This window comes from Trachypithecus francoisi, unplaced genomic scaffold (assembly GCF_009764315.1).
Source record: "Trachypithecus francoisi isolate TF-2019V2 unplaced genomic scaffold, Tfra_2.0 Lachesis_group17, whole genome shotgun sequence".
Taxonomy (NCBI): Eukaryota; Metazoa; Chordata; class Mammalia; order Primates; family Cercopithecidae; genus Trachypithecus; species Trachypithecus francoisi.
In genome coordinates this window covers 1,251,683-1,269,772 of record NW_022681462.1, presented here as the reverse complement: position 1 = coordinate 1,269,772, position 18,090 = coordinate 1,251,683, and the positions used below count along the sequence as shown (strand labels likewise).

The window sequence follows — 18,090 nt, the reverse complement described above, 5'->3', positions numbered from 1 at the left end:
AGCACTGGGGCCCAGGCCCAGGCCCCGCCTGTAGCAGAGGGTTGTCTGCAAGTCCCCGGGGAGGGGCAGTGCTCCCCACAGCCCACTGTGGCCTAAAAGCTGTCAGAAACCCAGGAACGGGACGTTTGTTTGGACCCAGTGTGGGACCACTCCCCATTCCCCGCCCCTGCTGAGGAGGTGGCACAGAGTGAGATGTGGATCAGGGCTGTAATTACACTTAATTCCATTTAGTGCTGAGCTCTGAAATCAACTCCTCAGCCTCAGGAGTGGGGGCGGTTCAGAAGCCACTTCCAGATGCTGCTTTTGCTTTTCCTCCGACTTGCCCCAGATGAGTTCATGGGACCCGATCCCTAATAGGGTCCTAGGTAGTTTTGACCTGAACCCCTTGAGGAGTGAGCGGCCCTTTGAGCTCCAGGATACCGCTGGAGATCTATTTTGCCCACTCCTCCAACCCTGAGAATCCACATTTAGTCCCTGGCCCCTCCTGACCCTTCCTGGATTTGGGTGGGGTTTTGCAGGTGACACAAGAGGTAGCTGGGCAGTGGCAGAGGACTGCCCCTGCCACACTGGACTGTGTCCACTCCTCAACTCACCCCTGGCTGTTTGCTGACTCCCATGGTGGCTGCGTACAACTCTTCTGCTTTTATGCGTCCCTCTCTTTGGCTTTCATGCACAGGGATAGGGAGGGCGGGCTAACTAGGAGAGAGATTCCCCCAGAATAAAGGACTTTCAGGCCAAGTGGCTCAACGTGCAGACGTTCACCAGTTCTGGGGCTGTTTCAGACAGCTGCCTCACTCACTGAGTTCCAGAATGCTAGGAGCTGGAGGCATCTATTATTCAGGGGCACGGGCACACGCACAGCACAGTACTGGATACCACACAGGACGCCTTTCTGCCTAGCAGCCTTTGCCAAATGAGAGGTGGAAGAAACCCTCGACCAGGGTGACTGAGATGCCAGGTGACCTCCGTGAAAGTTCTGGTTTCTGTTCCCGGCTGTGTCACATGTCCCCATGGCCCGGGCACCACCGAAGCCCGGGCAGCATCAGGTCAACCTCAGATCCTCCAGTGAGCGAGCAGGGACTCTGGTGAGCCAGCCTCCTTCACCCGCCCTCGGGGCTGCCCTGCTCCACACGGCATGCACTGACAGTTCGTCTGTAACTATTCACTTTTCTCTGGAAACCTGGAAATCACCTTTGAAATTTCCCTTCTTTGTTCCTACTGCCAAGGGCAAAGAGGAAGTAGGGAGGCCTGAGAGGCTAAACCGGGGAGTTTCCAGTTGGTGAAGGTGGCCCTACCTGGCTCTGAGAAGGAGCTGAGCTGTCCAGCAGCATTGATAACTGGAGCCTTCCTCCCCAGTCCTGGCTCTTACCCACTGTCCCCTCCTCTCCTGCTCCCCAAACATACTCATCCCCAAGATAGAAATAGATACCAAGGGGAGAGGAGGTGTCGGTGACAACTCAGTCCCTCCAGAGACCTGGCTGTAACCCGAGCAGAGGTGTGCACTGTGAGGTCGCCCAAGGGCGTATGCTGTCCCCTGGGGTGTGTAATGGGCCCTCTCTGGGACTGGCTGGGAGCTGGCCATATCTTCTAAAACTAGTCTGGCATCAGTTGGAGACTCAGCCTCCCCAAGGTCCAGATTTTCACAGTAGTGCTGGCAATAGGACCACTTGCCCTCCACATCTTTGACTTTTCCAGATCCCTAAGCCCTTGGGAAAAGGCTGGGGGATATCCTGATAGGAGCCACTGGAAAATCCGCATCCGGGGCTGTGATGACAGATGTTTTCCTGCTTCCTTTTGGTCCTGGTGACAGGGAGGGGCTGGGAAGGGAAAGGCGTCCCAGGTGGGCCGCTTTGATAACTCTCCTTTGGAGGAAGTAGGGAGGAGGGAGAGTTCTTTTCCTATGCCTATGTCCCCAGTCACCTCGGTCCCCAGGCGCTCAGAAAGACCCTTGAAGGGTAGCTGACCCAAGCTTTCTCACTTCCCCATCTGGGGGGTGACAGCAGTCCTGGCTGCCTTGGAAATCCACCAGGCAGCGTTCACCAGAGAACCCAGTATCCACCCCGGGCCTCCCTCCGGCTGCCTCAGGAGAGCTGGCAGGCGAGTAGCTCAAATGAAGGGCAGTGTGGCCCACAACCAACATCAAGAGATGGGGAAGGGGACTTGCTTTTCAGGAAAGATTCCTAGGTCATCTCTAGGGGCTGGCCTGAGCTGCTAAGTGATCTCTGAAGACCCTTGAGAGGCATTTAGCACAATTTCAGTCTTTCCTTGACCACAAGCAGTTGTCACTGCCTGAGTCCCAAAGTGTGGATACCTTCCATAGAATATGCTAGGCCCTAGGGAGACTAGCCAGGTACATGCACCTCCCCACACCCCCAGTACATGTATTAGTAATTTTTGTCTTAATTGAAGACCCAGAAATCCTTTTATTCTGTCAGTTGTACTTTCATTTAGAAGTATGAATCATGAGCAAGTAGCCATGCAGGAAACTGTATCCTCTGCCCACCCCCATAGAAAGGGGCAGTGCCGGAATGGACAGAATACAGCAGGAGGTGCCTGAAGGTGGAAAGGGGGAGGGAGCTGGGAGCTTCTTTCACTGTTTGGGAGGATAAGCACATGGAGTCTATTAGCTGGAGGCTTCTACATCCCTGGGCCTCCAGAACCCAAACGCCTGCTGCTGTCCTGCCAGTGAAACCAAACCGGTTGCCTTTTGAAACTTTCCACTGAGGCCACCTTGGAGTCAGAGCCAGAGAGCTCAGGTCTCTACCTGGCAACCTTCACACCTAGAGGTGGGGGTATGGGGGAGTAGTACTGAAGGTGAGGAAAAACAGCATGAAATGGAGCATTGTCAGGATAGATGGTGACTGTGGAAACACACAATTGGGAGTCCCAAGACCTGATTTAAAAATCTGACCTTGGCCGGGCGCGGTGGCTCAAGCCTGTAATCCCAGCACTTTGGGAGGCTGAGACGGGCGGATCACGAGGTCAGGAGATCGAGACCATCCTGGCTAACATGGTGAAACCCCGTCTCTACTTAAAAAAAAAAATACAAAAACTAGCCGAGCGAGGTGGCGGGCGCCTGTAGTCCCAGCTACTCGGGAGGCTGAGGCAGAAGAATGGCGTGAACCCAGGAGGCGGAGCTTGCAGTGAGCCGAGATCATGCCACAGTACTCCAGCCTGGGCGACAGAGCAAGACTCCGTCTCAAAAAAAAAAAAAAAAATCTGACCTTTCCAGTCTGAGCAATATAGTGAGACCCTGTCCCGTGTGTGATGGCATGCACCGGTAGTCTTGGGAGGCTGACGTGGGAGGACCGCTTGAGCCCAGGAGCCTGAGGTTACATTGAGCCATGACTGTGCCACTGCACTCCAGACTGGGCAACAGAGCAAGACCCCATTTCTAAAAAAGAAATTCTGACCTGTTTATCTCCATGACTTGGGGCTAGTTGTTTAATCTTTTTGACTCATCTCCAAAAGGGGAGTAACAATACTTATTTTTTTATGTTGTCAAGGCAGGGTCTCGCTCTGCAGGCTGGAGTGCAGTGGCACAATCACGGCTCACTGCAGCCTCAACCTCCTGGGCTCAAGCAACCCTCCACCTCCTGGGCTCAAGCAACCCTCCCACCTCAGCCTCCTGAGTAGCTGGGACTTACAGATGCATGCCACCACGCCCCGCTAGTTTTTTTGTTTGTTTTTGAGACGGAGTCTCACTCCGTTGCCCAGGCTGGAGTGCAGTGGCGAAATCTCTGCTCGCTGCAAACTCTGCCTCCAGGGTTCACGCCATTCTCCTGCCTCAGCCTCCCGAGTAGCTGGGACTACAGGCACCTACCACCATGCCCGGCTAATTTTTTTGTATTTTTAGTACAGACGTAGTTTCACCATGTTAGCCAGGATGGTCTTGATCTCCTGACCTCGTGATCCGCCCGCCTCGGCCTCCCAAAGTGCTGGGATTACAGGTGTGAGCCACTGCACACGGCCATGCCCCGCTAGTTGTTTTTTTTTTAATTTGGGGCTGGGTGTAGTGGCTAACGCCTGTAATCTCAGCACTTTGGGAGGCCTAAGCGGGTGGACCACCTGAGGTCAGGAGTTCGAGACCAACCTGACCAACACGGCGAAGTCCCATCTTTTTTTTTTTTTTTTTTTTTTTGAGGCAGAGTCTTGCTCTGTTGCCCAGGCTGGAGTGCAGTGGCCGGATCTCAGTTCACTGCAAGCTCCGCCTCCCGGGTTCCCGCCATTCTCCTGCCTCAGCCTCCCAAGTAGCTGGGACTACAGGCGCCCGCCACCTCGCTCGGCTAGTTTTTGTATTTTTAGTAGAGACGGGGTTTCACTGTGTTCGCCAGGATGGTCTCGATCTCCTGACCTTGTGATCCGCTCGTCTCGGCCTCCCAAAGTGCTGGGATTACAGGCTTGAGCCACCGCGCCCGGCCTTCATCTCTACTAAAAATACAGAAATTAGCTGGGCATGGTGGCACATGTCTGGTCAACAAGGTGAAAACCGTCTCTACTAAAAATACAAAAATTAGCTGGATGTGGCAGGCACCTGTAATCCCAGCTACTTGGGAGGCTGAGGCAGGAGAATCGCTCCTGAACCCAGGAGGTGGAGGTTGCAGTGAGCCAAGATCGTGCTACTGCACTCCAGCCTTGGTGACAGAGTGAGACTCTGTCTCAAAAAAAAAAAATTTCTTTTGTACAGACAGGGTCTCAGTATGTTGCCCTGGCTGGTTTTGAACTCCTGGGGTCAAGTGATCCTCCCGTCTCAGCCTTCCAAATTATTTACTTTTTAAAGGGTGGAGTAAGAAAATGTACATCAAGACAAGTTGCAAAAATCTAAAGCACAGAACACAAGTGAGGGCCCTTGTGTCTCAGTTTAACCCCCGCTTGAATAGATAGGGGTCTCTAATCAACACGAGGGTGACACCTCTTCTCCCACCTTGTCAGCTGAAGCAGGAGGCCTTCCCTGCCCACCCCACTGTCATTATCTGCAGCATCTCCAAGGCCACAGCGTTTTTCTTTTTCCTAGTGGAAAAGAGCTGGGAAACGTGGCTTTGGCCAGCAAGGGAGAAGGGGCCTTTATGTGTACCAGCAAAGACCCGATTGTTACTCAAACCAAACTGGGCTGCTTTTCTCAGTTATCTGCACCACTCTTCTGGTCTCCACTTTTCAGATGACAAGTTTTAACCCAGAACAAAAGCTGCTGTCGGACTGATTTATAATCCAGATGGGCTGACACGGCCTGAAGTGTTCCTCCCCTCCAGGACTGCACCCTGGCTTAACGTTACTGCCAAACCTCAGGGCCTCAAGTCCCTTCACCTCTGCCTTTTGCCCCTAGCCAGGAGGTAGCATCTGTCTCCAGGTGCCCGTGGGGTGTCCTCCATGAGGACCACCTCTTCTAACCACCTGCCCAGCTCAGAGGACCAGCTGGCAGGAAGGACGCTGCACCGCCCATGAGGCCAGAGCTACAAGTTGTTTCTAGGAGTGGCTGTGGGCGGAGGCTGGTAGTTCTGAAGGTGGCGGTGGTTCTGCAGCGTGGCTCCCCCCCAGCCCCTTTCATCTGAACAGTAGGGCTCATGCCACTTGTTAATCAGCCTTCCAGTGGCACCAGGAGTCATTTTCTGGGGATAGGCGATTTGCCCAACGCGTGAGAAGCAGGAGCAGACCCCTTCTGTTGATTGAAGAGTCCTCCTGGCTGGTGAAGCCCTTTCGAGACTTGAGGGCAGGGACCAGTGGTCCTCGGGGCCTAGAAGGAGGCAGAATTGGGGGCCAAAAGGCAGACCCCTCTGGTCCGCCCCAAGAGACGCCTCGGTTTCCCCAGCGTGCCTCCCCCGGATACTCGCCTCGACGTGGCTCGCCCGCGGTCGTTCCTGCAACTGCAGGGTCGGGAGTCCCTCTCCCCAGCCCAGCCCGCCGGGGGTCTTCGGGGGACACTTCGGAAAGACCGGGTGAGTGTGATTCCCCCGTGGCCATACCGGAGTCCCGCCCCCGCCCCACCTCCCTCCAGGCGCTGTGGCGCAGCCCGCGACTCCGAGCCCCGGGGCGGCCGGACACCCGGAAGGGTTGAGGACCGGGCACCCGGAGGGGCGGAGGTCCGAGCCCCCGGGCGGAGAGCGGGCGGGTCCACAGGTCGCTGCGGGTCGCAGCCCCCTCCCGAGCGAGCCTTCACGGCCCGCCCCCGGCCTGCGCTCGACCCCCCCAGCCTGACGTCAAGGGGAAGGGGGCGGAGAGCCGCGGCCGCGCTGGAGAAAGAGCCGGCGCCCGCCGTGGTGGCGCGGGGAGCCCGAGCCCAGGGGCGCGGAGCCGGGCGGGGACGGTGGGGCGGTGGCGGAGGGGCCGCGGAGGACTGGCGGGCGCGCGCGGGCAGGCGGCGACGCGGGGGCAGGGGCGGACGGCGGTCGGAGCCGAACGCGAGGGCGGCGTCCGGGGACTGGAGCTGCGCGCAAGAGGTGAGCGAGGCCGGGCTTGCGGGAGGCTGGAGCCGCGGGGCCCCGGAGCCGCCGCTTTGTCCCCTTGCGTGGGCAGGGGCTGCCGGATGCGGGAGGGACAGGGGCTGGGGCGCGGGGAGCCGCGGCGGCGGAGACTCCTGTCCGCGGGGATCCTTCCTGCGCCCCGCGCGGCTGCTTCGCAGGGTCTCGGGAGTGGGACGCACAGCGCCCGCAGCCCCGGGGCCGGAGGGACGCTCCAGCGAGGGGCTACGGGCGGTGAGGGTTCCTCGCGCGGTCCGCTCCGCGGCCGGGATCCTCGCCAGGCTCCTGGACTGCCCTCGGCGCTCCCACCCCCGATGGAAAGTTTGGGGCGGGCTTGGAGCGAGGCCGATGTTGTGGGATCGGATTTCCCTGCCGCGGCCCCCCGCCCGCCCGTTCCGCTGGGGAGGCGGGTTGTCCCGGAAAGCCAGGCCCCCGGGCCGAGCCGGGCCGCGCTGTCCCCGGCTGGAGCGCTCGCCCTGCAGGGAGCGCCGCGGTCCACGTCTGGCCGCTCGGGGTGGGCGAGGGTGTGGGGCGCCCCGCCTGGAGTCAGCACCCCTCCTCCAGCCCCCTCCCGCTGGCTGCCCGTTTCCTCGCCCTGGGGGAGCTGCGGGTGGGAGCACCGCTGCCGGGCGGATCCTCGGAGCACGCCACGGGGTGCAGCCCGATCCTCGGGTAAGGAGCCGAGATGGGGCCGGGAGCGTTTTGCGGGGCTGGTCTGGGGCGCAGCCCCCTTCCCCCGCCCTCGCGCGCCGGGGCTCTGGGCCGACAGGGGGCGTCCGCAGGCCGGGCTCGCCACGCTCCCCGCGCCGCCGCTTTGTTTGCGTTCAAATCCCTGGAGCTGGGGGAGGGGAGAACCCGGGGGGACCCGGGACGGGGTCTTGGCAGGGACCCTTTGTTTGGGGGTGAGCAGGTCCCCAGCTTCTGCGTCTCCGCCCCCGGCACGGGAAGGCTGGAGCGGGGGAAGCCAATCCCGCTGGCCCGCCCAGGCCAGGGTCCCTGGGGCGCAGTCCCCGAGTTGGGAAGGTTCGTCAGAGCCGCGGGAGCGCAGCGGGTGCCGGCCGTGCGCGGCGTGTTGCCAGCGGCCGGGGGGGAACCCCCTCACGGCCGTGCCCCTACTTCCCCCCGCCGCCTGCGCGCGCCGCCGGAGTCCCCGACTCGACCCGAGCTCGGTGCCCCCGCCGCCCCTCCGCCAGGGGGCTGGTGTCTGGGAGGAGGCAGTGCGGGGAACAGGATGAGGCCCTGGTCATTTCCACGCCCATCCCACCCACTTCCTGCCTCCCTCTTGGGCAACAAAGGGGCCTCGGGAAGCTGGGCTCCTTCGCTCCCGGCCCTGCTCCCACTCCTGCCCTGCTGATGTGGAGCGGGGTTTGGGGTTCTGCCGGGCTATTGTCTGCGCTGGGGAAGGGGACGGGCCGGGACAGGGACCTCCGCCCGCAGCGGGCCGCACCAGGTCTCCCTGTGGGGCTTTCCCCACCGCCTACCCCACCGCATGCCCTTGTCGCCCTAAGGAGTTTTCCTCCCAGAATTAGGTGTTGACGGGGTCCGGAGCCCCAGTGGCTGCAAGCCCTTTTGCCTGAGATTCTTTCAAAAAACTCTCAAATCTCTTAGGCCTGAGTGTGTATGTTGGGGGGGCGTCCCCTTTTTTCTCAAATGACTTCCGGTTGTGCAGAGGTAGTGGGGGGTCTGGAGGCCAGGGACGGCTTCCCGGAGCCTGTTTAGCCTGCTTCCCAGGGAGACCCGTGGTCTTTTAGGCAGAGGCCAAGTGTGGGGACTTAGGTCCACCTCCAAAGAGAAGGGGACGGAGGGCACCAGGGCTCCTGGAAGGCCTGATGAGGAGTCCCGTGGCCTCTCCTGCTGCGGGCCCCTCTGGTTTGCTTTCTCTGGCTGTGATTTCTGACCATGTCTTTTCCCTCAGCAGGACAGCTGGCCTGAAGCTCAGAGCCGGGGCTTGCGCCATGGCCCCACACTGGGCTGTCTGGCTGCTGGCAGCAAGGCTGTGGGGCCTGGGCATTGGGGCTGAGGTGTGGTGGAACCTTGTGCCGCGGAAGACAGTGTCTTCTGGGGGTGAGTGCCTGGAGGGGTGAGGAGGAAGTGGGGGACAGGCTGTTGAGGAGTTGCCCCCACAGTGTGCTGGCTTTATTCTGATGTGTGTGGCACAGCTTTCTAAGAAACTCGAGTGACCCCAGGGGCCAAGAATAGGCAGTGCAGATTGGGACCTGGGGTTAGCCTCCTCTGGGGGAGCTCTGTCCAACTCCCTACCCTAGACTGCCTGCCCAGGTGTGCGAGGGAGAACCTTCTGCCTCGCCCTCCCCACCTCACTTCTTTTTTTTTTTTTTTTTTTTCTTGAGGGAGAGTCTCACTCTGTCGCCCAGGCTGGAGTGCAGTGGCCGGATCTCCGCTCACTGCAAGCTCCACCTCCCGGGTTCCCGCCATTCTCCTGCCTCAGCCTCCCGAGTAGCTGGGACTACAGGCGCCCGCCACCCCGCCCAGCTAGTTTTTTGTATTTTTTAGTAGAGACGGGGTTTCACCGGGTTAGTCAGGATGGTCTCGATCTCCTGACCTCGTGATCCGCCCGTCTCGGCCTCCCAAAGCGCTGGGATTACAGGCTTGAGCCACCGCGCCCGGCCCACACCTCACTTCTTGAATTGTCACTGGCGCTGGGAGCCTAAAGAGAAACTGGAACCGGGATAAATACAAACTGGAGGCTCTCTCCCCTGGCTCCCCAGGGTCCCCCTGAGACCTCCTACTGCCCTGTCGTCATCATACCCTCTGGTGGCCCTGGAAGCGTGTGTGTATGTGCACATGCTCACATGGTTGCCGGGGCACAGTGGGGACCCAGCAGTGCCCCGTGTGCACACACCCGTGTGAAAGGTGATGTCAGGTGTTTGTGTCAGCCGTGTGCTCTGGGGACCTGGGATGAGCTCCCCTCCCACAGGCTCCACTCGGGTGCCAGTGAAGCCCTGCCATGCTGGCCCGTGTCTGGAGCCAGCGTTGCCTCCAGAGACTAAGGCTGGTTTGGGGGGACCCTGAGGACAGGTCGGCAGCCCTATTTGGCAGCTGATGTAGGAATCACGTGACTATATAAATGTCATGGTGCCCTGCCCCATCTCCGCTCTCTGAGCCTCTGGTTTCTCCGGACCTCCCTGGCCTAGCTCACAGCCCAGCTCCCCTCCTGCCATCCCCGCCTGTCCTAGTGGCCTGCTGTGCTCGCATCTCTGGCAGCCTGGATTGGGGTCCTCCTGGAGTGAAGGGTTTCCTGAGGCAGGGCGTACTCATAGCCATCTGTGCCTCCTGCCCTGCTGGACTCTGATAGAGGCAGCGGGCAGCAGGGCAAAGAAGGAAGCAGCGGCCGAGGAAGTGAGGGCGGGGTGGGGGTGCCCAGCCCTGTGGCCGGAGGTGCCATTGACCCTGAGAGCAAGAGCCATCAGTCTGATGGCTTCCTCTGGCAGGAAGCTGTGGCTGAGATATCCTTCCTTCCTCCCAGCAGCCTAGATTTGCCTTTTCCCAGCCTGGGAAAGGCTAGGGAGGCCCGGGTGGAGCTGTCAGGGCCAAAGGCTGTTTCAAAAGTGTCCTTTATTGCCAGTCGGGGTTTGGCTGGCATCTGTGGCATGGGGTGCTGGCTCTCATGGAGGAAGACTGAGGGCTGTTGAGCCCCAGGGGTCCTGCCCATCAGCAGCCATGCTTACCCCTACAGAGCTGGCCACGGTAGTGCGGCGGTTCTCCCAGACGGGCATCCAGGACTTCCTGACACTGACGCTGACGGAGCAGACTGGGCTTCTGTACGTGGGGGCCCGAGAGGCCCTGTTTGCTTTCAGCATGGAGGCCCTGGAGCTGCAAGGAGCGGTGAGAGGTGGGGCAGCGGGAGGCAGGCAGGCCTGCCAGAGGGCAAGGTGCAGAGGGGCTGTGCTTGGCCAGGTGGTCCCTCAGCCTGGCGGCCCCCACAGACGTGTTGCTGCTGGGTATCCGGGACCCGCCCTCTCGTCGGGTCAGCATGCGTCATTCCTCTCCTCTCTGGCACTTACTGAATTCTGTGTAGTGGGGTGGTTTGGGGCTTCCATTCTGTACTGAAGGAAGCCCCCAAGGAATAGGGCCCATGCCTCTGCACTGGGCGTCCCTGTGTGGCTGCTGCAGGCTGTGCTTGTAACACGGGCTCAGTCCGTACCTGTGACATGGCTGACATCCCTTCCCTGTCCCCAGATCTCCTGGGAGGCCCCCGCAGAGAAGAAGGCTGAGTGTATCCAGAAAGGGAAGAACAACCAGGTGGGTGCTTGGACACTGCTCCTGGTGCTGCCTTCACCCCAGGGCGTCTCCTCCCATTCTGGGCCTCACGCTCTCACTCACCGGACATCTTTCTGCCCCCAGACCGAGTGCTTCAACTTCATCCGCTTCCTGCAGCCCTACAATGCCTCCCACCTGTACGCCTGTGGCACCTATGCCTTCCAGCCCAAGTGCACCTACATCGTGAGTGCTGCCCTCCCATCTCAGTGTCCCCAGTCCCCCGCCCTCCTCGCCCTTCTCTGGACTCTTGGATGTGGCCCACAGGGCCCCGCCCTTGAGCATCTCCTCATCACCTCTCTCTCTGTCCCTAGAACATGCTCACCTTCACTTTGGAGCGTGGAGAGTTTGAAGATGGGAAGGGCAAGTGTCCCTATGACCCAGCTAAGGGCCACACTGGCCTCCTTGTGGGTGAGTGGCTGCCCCCCATGCAGGCTGGGTGAGTCCTTGGGGCTTGGTTCCACTTGGGGCTGTGTTGGCCGGATGTGTCCATATCTCATGTACGGTCTGTAGCTGACTGCTGTCTCCCATAGATGGTGAGCTGTACTCGGGCACACTCAACAACTTCCTGGGCACGGAACCCATTATCCTGCGTAACATGGGGCCGCACCACTCCATGAAGACAGAGTACCTGGCCTTTTGGCTCAACGGTGAGCCCCCGGGGGTCCTGTGGGAGCCGTGGGTGGGAGGCCCCCCAGGGCCTAGCCCCTCCCTGCTGACCTCCTCCCCTTCCCACAGAACCTCACTTTGTAGGCTCTGCCTATGTACCTGAGAGTGTGGGCAGCTCCACGGGGGACGACGACAAGGTCTACTTCTTCTTCAGGGAGCGGGCAGTGGAGTCTGACTGCTATGCTGAGCAGGTGGTGGCTCGTGTGGCCCGCATCTGCAAGGTACCGAGTCTCACAGCGGTGGGCCCTGGGAGCCCTGCTGGCCTGGCAGGGCTGACCGGCCGTGTCCCCTTGCCGTCTGCCAGGGCGATATGGGGGGCGCGCGGACCCTGCAGAAGAAGTGGACCACGTTCCTGAAGGCGCGGCTGGCATGCTCTGCCCCGGACTGGCAGCTCTACTTCAACCAGCTGCAGGCGGTGCACACCCTGCAGGACACCTCCTGGCACAACACCACCTTCTTTGGGGTTTTTCAAGCGCGTTGGTGAGTTGGCCAGGGCTCCTGCAGAGTGGGGAGGAGCTGGGGTTCAGATCAGGGATGGTGCATGGGTGGGAACCTGGACCAGGCCTCAGAGGCAGTCCAGGAAGCCAGGTGTCCAGAAGCCAAGGAGAATGCTGGCACCTGCCCCTTTCAGAGCTGCCTGTGAACAGGCAGGGCCCTATGCCAGGTGGTACTTTTGAGCTGCCAGGGCATTCTGGTACCCATGGCTGTTTTGTGCCGGGCCTTGCCTTCCTGCTGCTTGCCTTGAGCTGGGGTGGGAAGGGATAAGGTGGGTACTTGACCCTGGACTCCCTCTCACTGCGACAGGGGTGACATGTACCTGTCGGCCATCTGTGAGTACCAGTTGGAAGAGATCCAGCGGGTGTTTGAGGGCCCCTACAAGGAGTACCGGGAGCAAGCTCAGAAGTGGGGCCGCTACACCGACCCTGTACCCAGCCCTCGGCCTGGCTCGGTGAGTGCCGGGGCAGGGATGCATCTCCCCGCCTAGCTGCGGTGCCATCCCACCCTGCTGATGGCCTGCCCCCCACATCCTGCCCCCAGTGCATTAACAACTGGCACCGGCGCCACGGCTACACCAGCTCCCTGGAGCTGCCCGACAACACCCTCAACTTCATCAAGAAGCACCCGCTGATGGAGGAGCAGGTGGGGCCTCGGTGGAGCCGCCCCCTGCTGGTGAAGAAGGGCACCAACTTCACCCACCTGGTGGCCGACCGGGTTACAGGACTTGATGGAGCCACCTATACAGTGCTGTTCATTGGCACAGGTGGGTGCATGGGTATGCAGGCATGGCTGCTCAAGGCTGGGCAGAAGCCCGTGTGCCCAGGGCAGGGAGATTGGGAGCTGCCCCACAGCCTTGTGCCCTGTCATTTACACCTTCCCCTCTACACCCCCCAGGAGACGGCTGGCTGCTGAAGGCCGTGAGCCTGGGGCCCTGGGTTCACCTGATTGAAGAGCTGCAGCTGTTCGACCAGGAGCCCATGGGGAGCCTGGTGCTGTCTCAGAGCAAGGTAGTGAGTTGGGCCCCATCTGCCACTGTCTCCAGCACTGTCTGTCTCACTCTCTCCGTCTGGCTGCTTCTCCCAGTTGGGCCTACATGCTTGGCCAGTGCAGAGTTAGGAACACACACACGCTTGGATGCACACCTTGCCTAACTTCGGGTGGGTTCCTGGAAACGAGAATGAAAGCAGAATGGAATCTGCACTGCACAGGGCCATTATATATAGCAGGGTCACGGGGCCGCACTCCCAGCATTGAGCCTTGGTAACTACTCCCATGTTTCCTTCAGACCCTCCAAGCTGTGCCGTGGTCCTGGCTCTGGCCTCTTCCCTGACCATGCCCCTGTGACCAGACCTCCCAGGCTGTGAGATGTTTATGATGCCTTCACCATGGTGGTTTCCTTCCAGCCCCCGGTTGCTCTTTGGTCCCAGCCCTCCATGTCCATGACTGTTTCCCTGAAGTGCTTGCATTATATCCTTGTGCAATACTCCTTTTGGTTTTTGTTGAGACAGAGTCTCACTCTGTCACCCAGGCTGATGCGATCTCAGTTCACTGCAACCTCCACCTCCCAGGTGGAAGCTATTCTCCTGCCTCAGCCTCCTGAGTAGTTGGGATTACAGGTGCGCCCAGCTAAAGGTTTTTTGTTTTGGTTTTTGTTGAGATGGAGTCTCACTCTGTCGCCCAGGCTGGAGTGCAGTGGCATGATCTCAGCTGACTGCAACCTCCACCTCCCAGGTTCAAGCAATTCTGCCTCAGCCTCCCAAGTAACTGGGACTGCAGGCACATGCCACCATGCCCGGCTCATTTTTGTATTTTCAGTAGAGACAAGGTTTTACCATGTTCACTAGACTGGTCTTGAACTCCTAACCTCAAGTTAGAGATTTGCCCACCTCAACCTCCCAAAGTGCTTGGATTCCAGGCATGACCTGCTGTGCCCAGTTGCCTTGTGCAATACTCTTGTGGCATGTTTGCTACACCTCCTGAACTTTGATTTGTTTGCCTTTTACCACCTATTGTGACTCAAAATTGTCCCCCAGAACATGGAATAATGGCAGAAAGAAAGTGTGTGGTTGAATAAACACACAGATTGGCATCCACTGTCGAAACAGGAAAACATCTTATGTTATGCTGCTGCTGTTGTGAGGGCTGATGGGCCTTGAGAGAAATGTATTTCCCGCACTATGTGTGTGAGTGTGTGTGATTATACTTTTTGGCCTCACAGCCCCATCCTCCCTTTCTAATAAGGTCACGTCTATAAGGGGCTTAGGATTGCATCTGGCCTGTGTAAGCCCTCTGAGTTCTGCAGTTCTTAGAGTTCCCTTTTCAGCACTACAGCTCTGCCTTGTTCCCTTGTTCCTCCTTCTGGTGCCCCGTCCTATGGCTCCTGCAGAAGTCCAAGCTGTCCCTGTGCTGCGTTCTGGTCTGGCTGCCCCTCCTGCGGTGTGGCCCTGGCTGACCCCCCTTCTGCGCCCCACTTTTCTCGCAGAAGCTGCTCTTTGCCGGCTCCCGCTCTCAGCTGGTGCAGCTGCCCCTGGCCGACTGCATGAAGTACCGCTCCTGTGCAGACTGTGTCCTCGCCCGGGACCCCTATTGCGCCTGGAGCGTCAACACCAGCCGCTGTGTGGCCGTGGGTGGCCACTCTGGGTGAGTTGGGCTCTACATAGACCAGGACCAGCAGGGACTCAGGGTGGTTGGAGCCAGGCTGCTGATGTACCCTACATCCCCTACCAGATCTCTGCTGATCCAGCATGTAATGATCTCGGACACTTCAGGCATCTGCAACCTCCGAGGCAGTAAGAAAGGTGAGCTTTTTCATTCTCCTCGCGTCGGGCTGAGCCCTGGACCAGAGCTGGAGTTTCTGTTCTCCTCTTCCCTAGCCCTGCTTTTCTGTACTAACATGCACTCTCTTTTCTCTGCCACTACAGTCAGGCCCACTCCCAAAAACATCACGGTGGTGGCGGGCACAGACCTGGTGCTGCCCTGCCACCTCTCCTCCAACTTGGCCCATGCCCGCTGGACCTTTGGGGGCCGGGACCTGCCTGCGGAACAGCCTGGCTCCTTCCTCTACGATGCTCGGCTCCAGGCTCTAGTTGTGATGGCCGCCCAGCCCCGCCACGCTGGGGCCTACCACTGCTTTTCAGAGGAGCAGGGGGCGCGCCTAGCTGCTGAAGGCTACCTTGTGGCTGTCGTGGCAGGCCCGTCGGTGACCTTGGAGGCCCGGGCCCCCCTGGAAAACCTGGGGCTGGTGTGGCTGGCAGTGGTGGCCCTGGGGGCCGTGTGCCTGGTGCTGCTGCTGCTGGTGCTGTCACTGCGCCGGCGACTGCGGGAAGAGCTGGAGAAAGGGGCCAAGGCTACTGAGAGGACCCTGGTGTACCCCCTGGAGCTGCCCAAGGAGCCCACCAGTCCCCCCTTCCGGCCCTGTCCTGAACCAGATGAGAAACTTTGGGATCCTGTCGGTTACTACTATTCAGATGGCTCCCTTAAGATAGTACCTGGGCATGCCCGGTGCCAGCCCGGCGGGGGGTCCCCTTCGCCACCTCCAGGCATCCCAGGCCAGCCTCTGCCTTCTCCAACTCGGCTTCACTTGGGGGGTGGGCGGAACTCAAATGCCAATGGTTACGTGCGCTTACAACTAGGAGGGGAGGACCGGGGAGGGCTCGGGCACCCCCTGCCTGAGCTTGCGGATGAACTGAGACGCAAACTGCAGCAACGCCAGCCACTGCCCGACTCCAACCCCGAGGAGTCGTCAGTATGAGGGGAAACCCCTACCGCCTCGGCGGGAAGCGTGGGAGGTGTAGCTCCTACTTTTGCACAGGCACCAGCTACCTCAGGGACATGGCATGGGCACCTGCTCTGTCTGGGACAGATACTGCCCAGCACCCACCCAGCCATGAGGACCTGCTCTGCTCAGCACGGGCACTGCCACTTGGTGTGGCTCACCAGGGCACCAGCCTCACAGAAGGCATCTTCCTGTCTGTGAATCGCAGACACGCGGGACCCCAGCCGCCAAAACTTTCAAGGCAGAAATGTCAAGATGTGTGTTTGTATTTGCATGTGTGTGTGTGTCTGTGTGTGTGTGCACGCGCATGCGTGCTTGTGGCATAGCCTTTCTGTTTCTGTCAAGTCTTCCCTTGGCCTGGGTCCTCCTGGTGAGTCATTGGAGCTATGAAGGGGAAGGGGTCGTATCACTTTGTCTCTCCTACCCCCACTGTCCCGAATGTCGGGCAGCGATGTACATATAGGGGTGGGGTGGGCAGGGTGCCGTGCCCCTTCGCGGGGAGTGCAGGGCTCGGGGTGGGCCTAGTCCTGCTCCTAGGGCTGTGAATGTTTTCAGGGTGGGGGGAGGGAGATGGAGCCTCCTGTGTGTTTTGGGGGAGGGTGGGTGGGGCCTCCCACTTGGGCCTGGGGTTCAGTGGTATTTTATACTTGCCTTCTTCCTGTACAGGGCTAGGAAAGGCTGTGTGAGGGGAGAGAGGGTGGGACTGCTGTGGACAATGGCATACTCTCTTCCAGCCCTAGGAGGGGGCTCCTAACGGTGTAACTTATTGTGTCCCCGCGTATTTATTTGTTGTAAATATTTGAGTATTTTTATATTGACAAATAAAATGGAGAAAATGAAACGATTTCTGTGATGGGGCTAAGATGTTTGAGCTAAAGCCCTTCTGGGTACGGAGAGGGAAAGCTCTCTGGGTGGACGGAGGCTGGACTGGGCCTCCCCCACAGTCCCAGGGCGGCCACCACTTTTGTGGTCCCTGCCTGCCTGTGGGAGGGAACAACCCAGTTCCAGTGTTTTCCCACAGTGGTGGCTGCGGGGCTGGGAACCAGACCATGGCCACAGCCCCTTGGGAGCCAGCTTTGGCTTCTGGCCAGAAGGAGAAGTCAGGGCACTGGGAGTCCAGGGGAGAAGCGGAGTTGGGGGGCGGGGTTGCCTTCCCAGAACTCAGGACGGTTAGTGGGAGTGAGGGGCCAAAGGAGTGGAAGGTTGTGGAGATGAGATCGTTTGTGTGAGGATGGGGTTCTCAACCCGCTTCGGGGAGGAGAAATGACTTCCAGCCTTCTACCCACCAGGAATGCTAGGGTCTTCAGTGCCCCAGCTAGGGCGGAAAGGAACTTACACCCAGTGTGCACCAGACCACTGTCCTGGAGAGGGACTGGCACAGACCCCAACCTGCCTTCTGTCGTTCGTGCACCCTTTCTAAACCAGTCAGGCGGTGGAAGTGAGGTCTCCCCTGTACACTTGATCCTGGCTTAAGCAGGCAGCTGCCTGGGTTTTAACTGGGAATTGAGAAGGCTGGGGTCCGCTAAGGAGCACGCTGCGCGGGTGCACGGTCTGCAGAGGGCCGCCCAGAGGGTTCTGATCATGAAGACCGATTTGGTAAACTCAGCGCCCACTGTGGGGCCAGGGGGTTCTACACAAACCAAGGCCCTGCCCCTGCCCTCGAGGTGGAGCTACAGGCAGGACAAGTTGTGGCCACCTGCCCCTTGCTGGACTTGTAAGGAAGAGTGGGATACAGGGACGAGGCCTTTCCAGCCGGCACTTTGCCGCTGCCTCGGGGCGGTAGGTCTTGGCCCGGGGTGGTGCCAGGAAGAGGGGGTAAAGACCGTGGAGCACGCCCTGGCGCGATGGCTCACGCCTGTAATCCCAGCACTCTGGGAGGCTGAGGCGAGAGGATCACGAGGTCAAGAGATCGAGACCATCCTGGCTAACACGGTGAAACCCCGTCTCTACAAAAAAATTCAAAAAAATTAGCCAGGAGTGGTGGCGGGCGCTTGTAGTCCCAGCTACTCAGGAGTCTGACGCAGGAGAATCGCTTGAACCCGGGAGGCGGAGGTTACAGTGATCCGAGATCGCGCCACTGCACTCCAGTCTGGGTGACAGAGCGAGACTCGGTCTCAAAAAAAAGACCGTGGAGCGTGTGGCGCCTCCCTGCCCTAGCAGCCCGGCGGGACTAGGGGCCGTAAAGAGAGGAGCCAGAGAGGTCGCTGGAGGGCTGGGTCATGGCGAAGGTAACTGGAAAGCTCCCGACGGGATCCAGCCGCCTCATCCCTACACCCTGCAAGGCCAGGCGGCCTAGCGGCCCTCCCGCGGGGCGCCGCTCCCGGAACCCAGCGCCTCCGCTTAGCCTCTGACGCCCTCGCGCGGCCGCCTCGGGGCATGGCCCGACGCAACAAGCCCCGCCCTACCTCTGCAATTGGC

The 18,090-nt window shown here is 59.8% G+C and overlaps 1 protein-coding gene across 6 annotated transcripts; it reads left to right on the top strand.

Annotated features, from left to right (window-relative positions):
* Window positions 1-5,366: 5,366 nt before the first annotated feature.
* On the top strand, window positions 5,367-16,516 carry SEMA4C (semaphorin 4C). 6 transcript variants are annotated; one of them, XM_033238899.1, is made up of 15 exons: window positions 5,367-5,933; window positions 8,374-8,519; window positions 10,150-10,298; window positions 10,653-10,715; window positions 10,818-10,916; window positions 11,045-11,141; window positions 11,264-11,380; window positions 11,469-11,620; window positions 11,704-11,879; window positions 12,204-12,348; window positions 12,438-12,660; window positions 12,792-12,904; window positions 14,380-14,537; window positions 14,625-14,695; window positions 14,819-16,516. In XM_033238899.1, exons 2-15 carry the CDS (start codon window positions 8,411-8,413, stop codon window positions 15,646-15,648), a joined length of 2,502 nt encoding a protein of 833 aa, XP_033094790.1. In that variant the 5' UTR covers window positions 5,367-5,933; window positions 8,374-8,410; the 3' UTR covers window positions 15,649-16,516. The 6 variants fall into 6 exon arrangements, with proteins under 6 accessions (XP_033094790.1, XP_033094785.1, XP_033094786.1 ...); XM_033238894.1 differs by lacking the exon at window positions 5,367-5,933 and adding an exon at window positions 6,021-6,434; XM_033238895.1 differs by lacking the exon at window positions 5,367-5,933 and adding an exon at window positions 6,021-6,434 and having other exon boundaries at window positions 8,371-8,519.
* The last annotated feature ends 1,574 nt before the right edge of the window (window positions 16,517-18,090 follow it).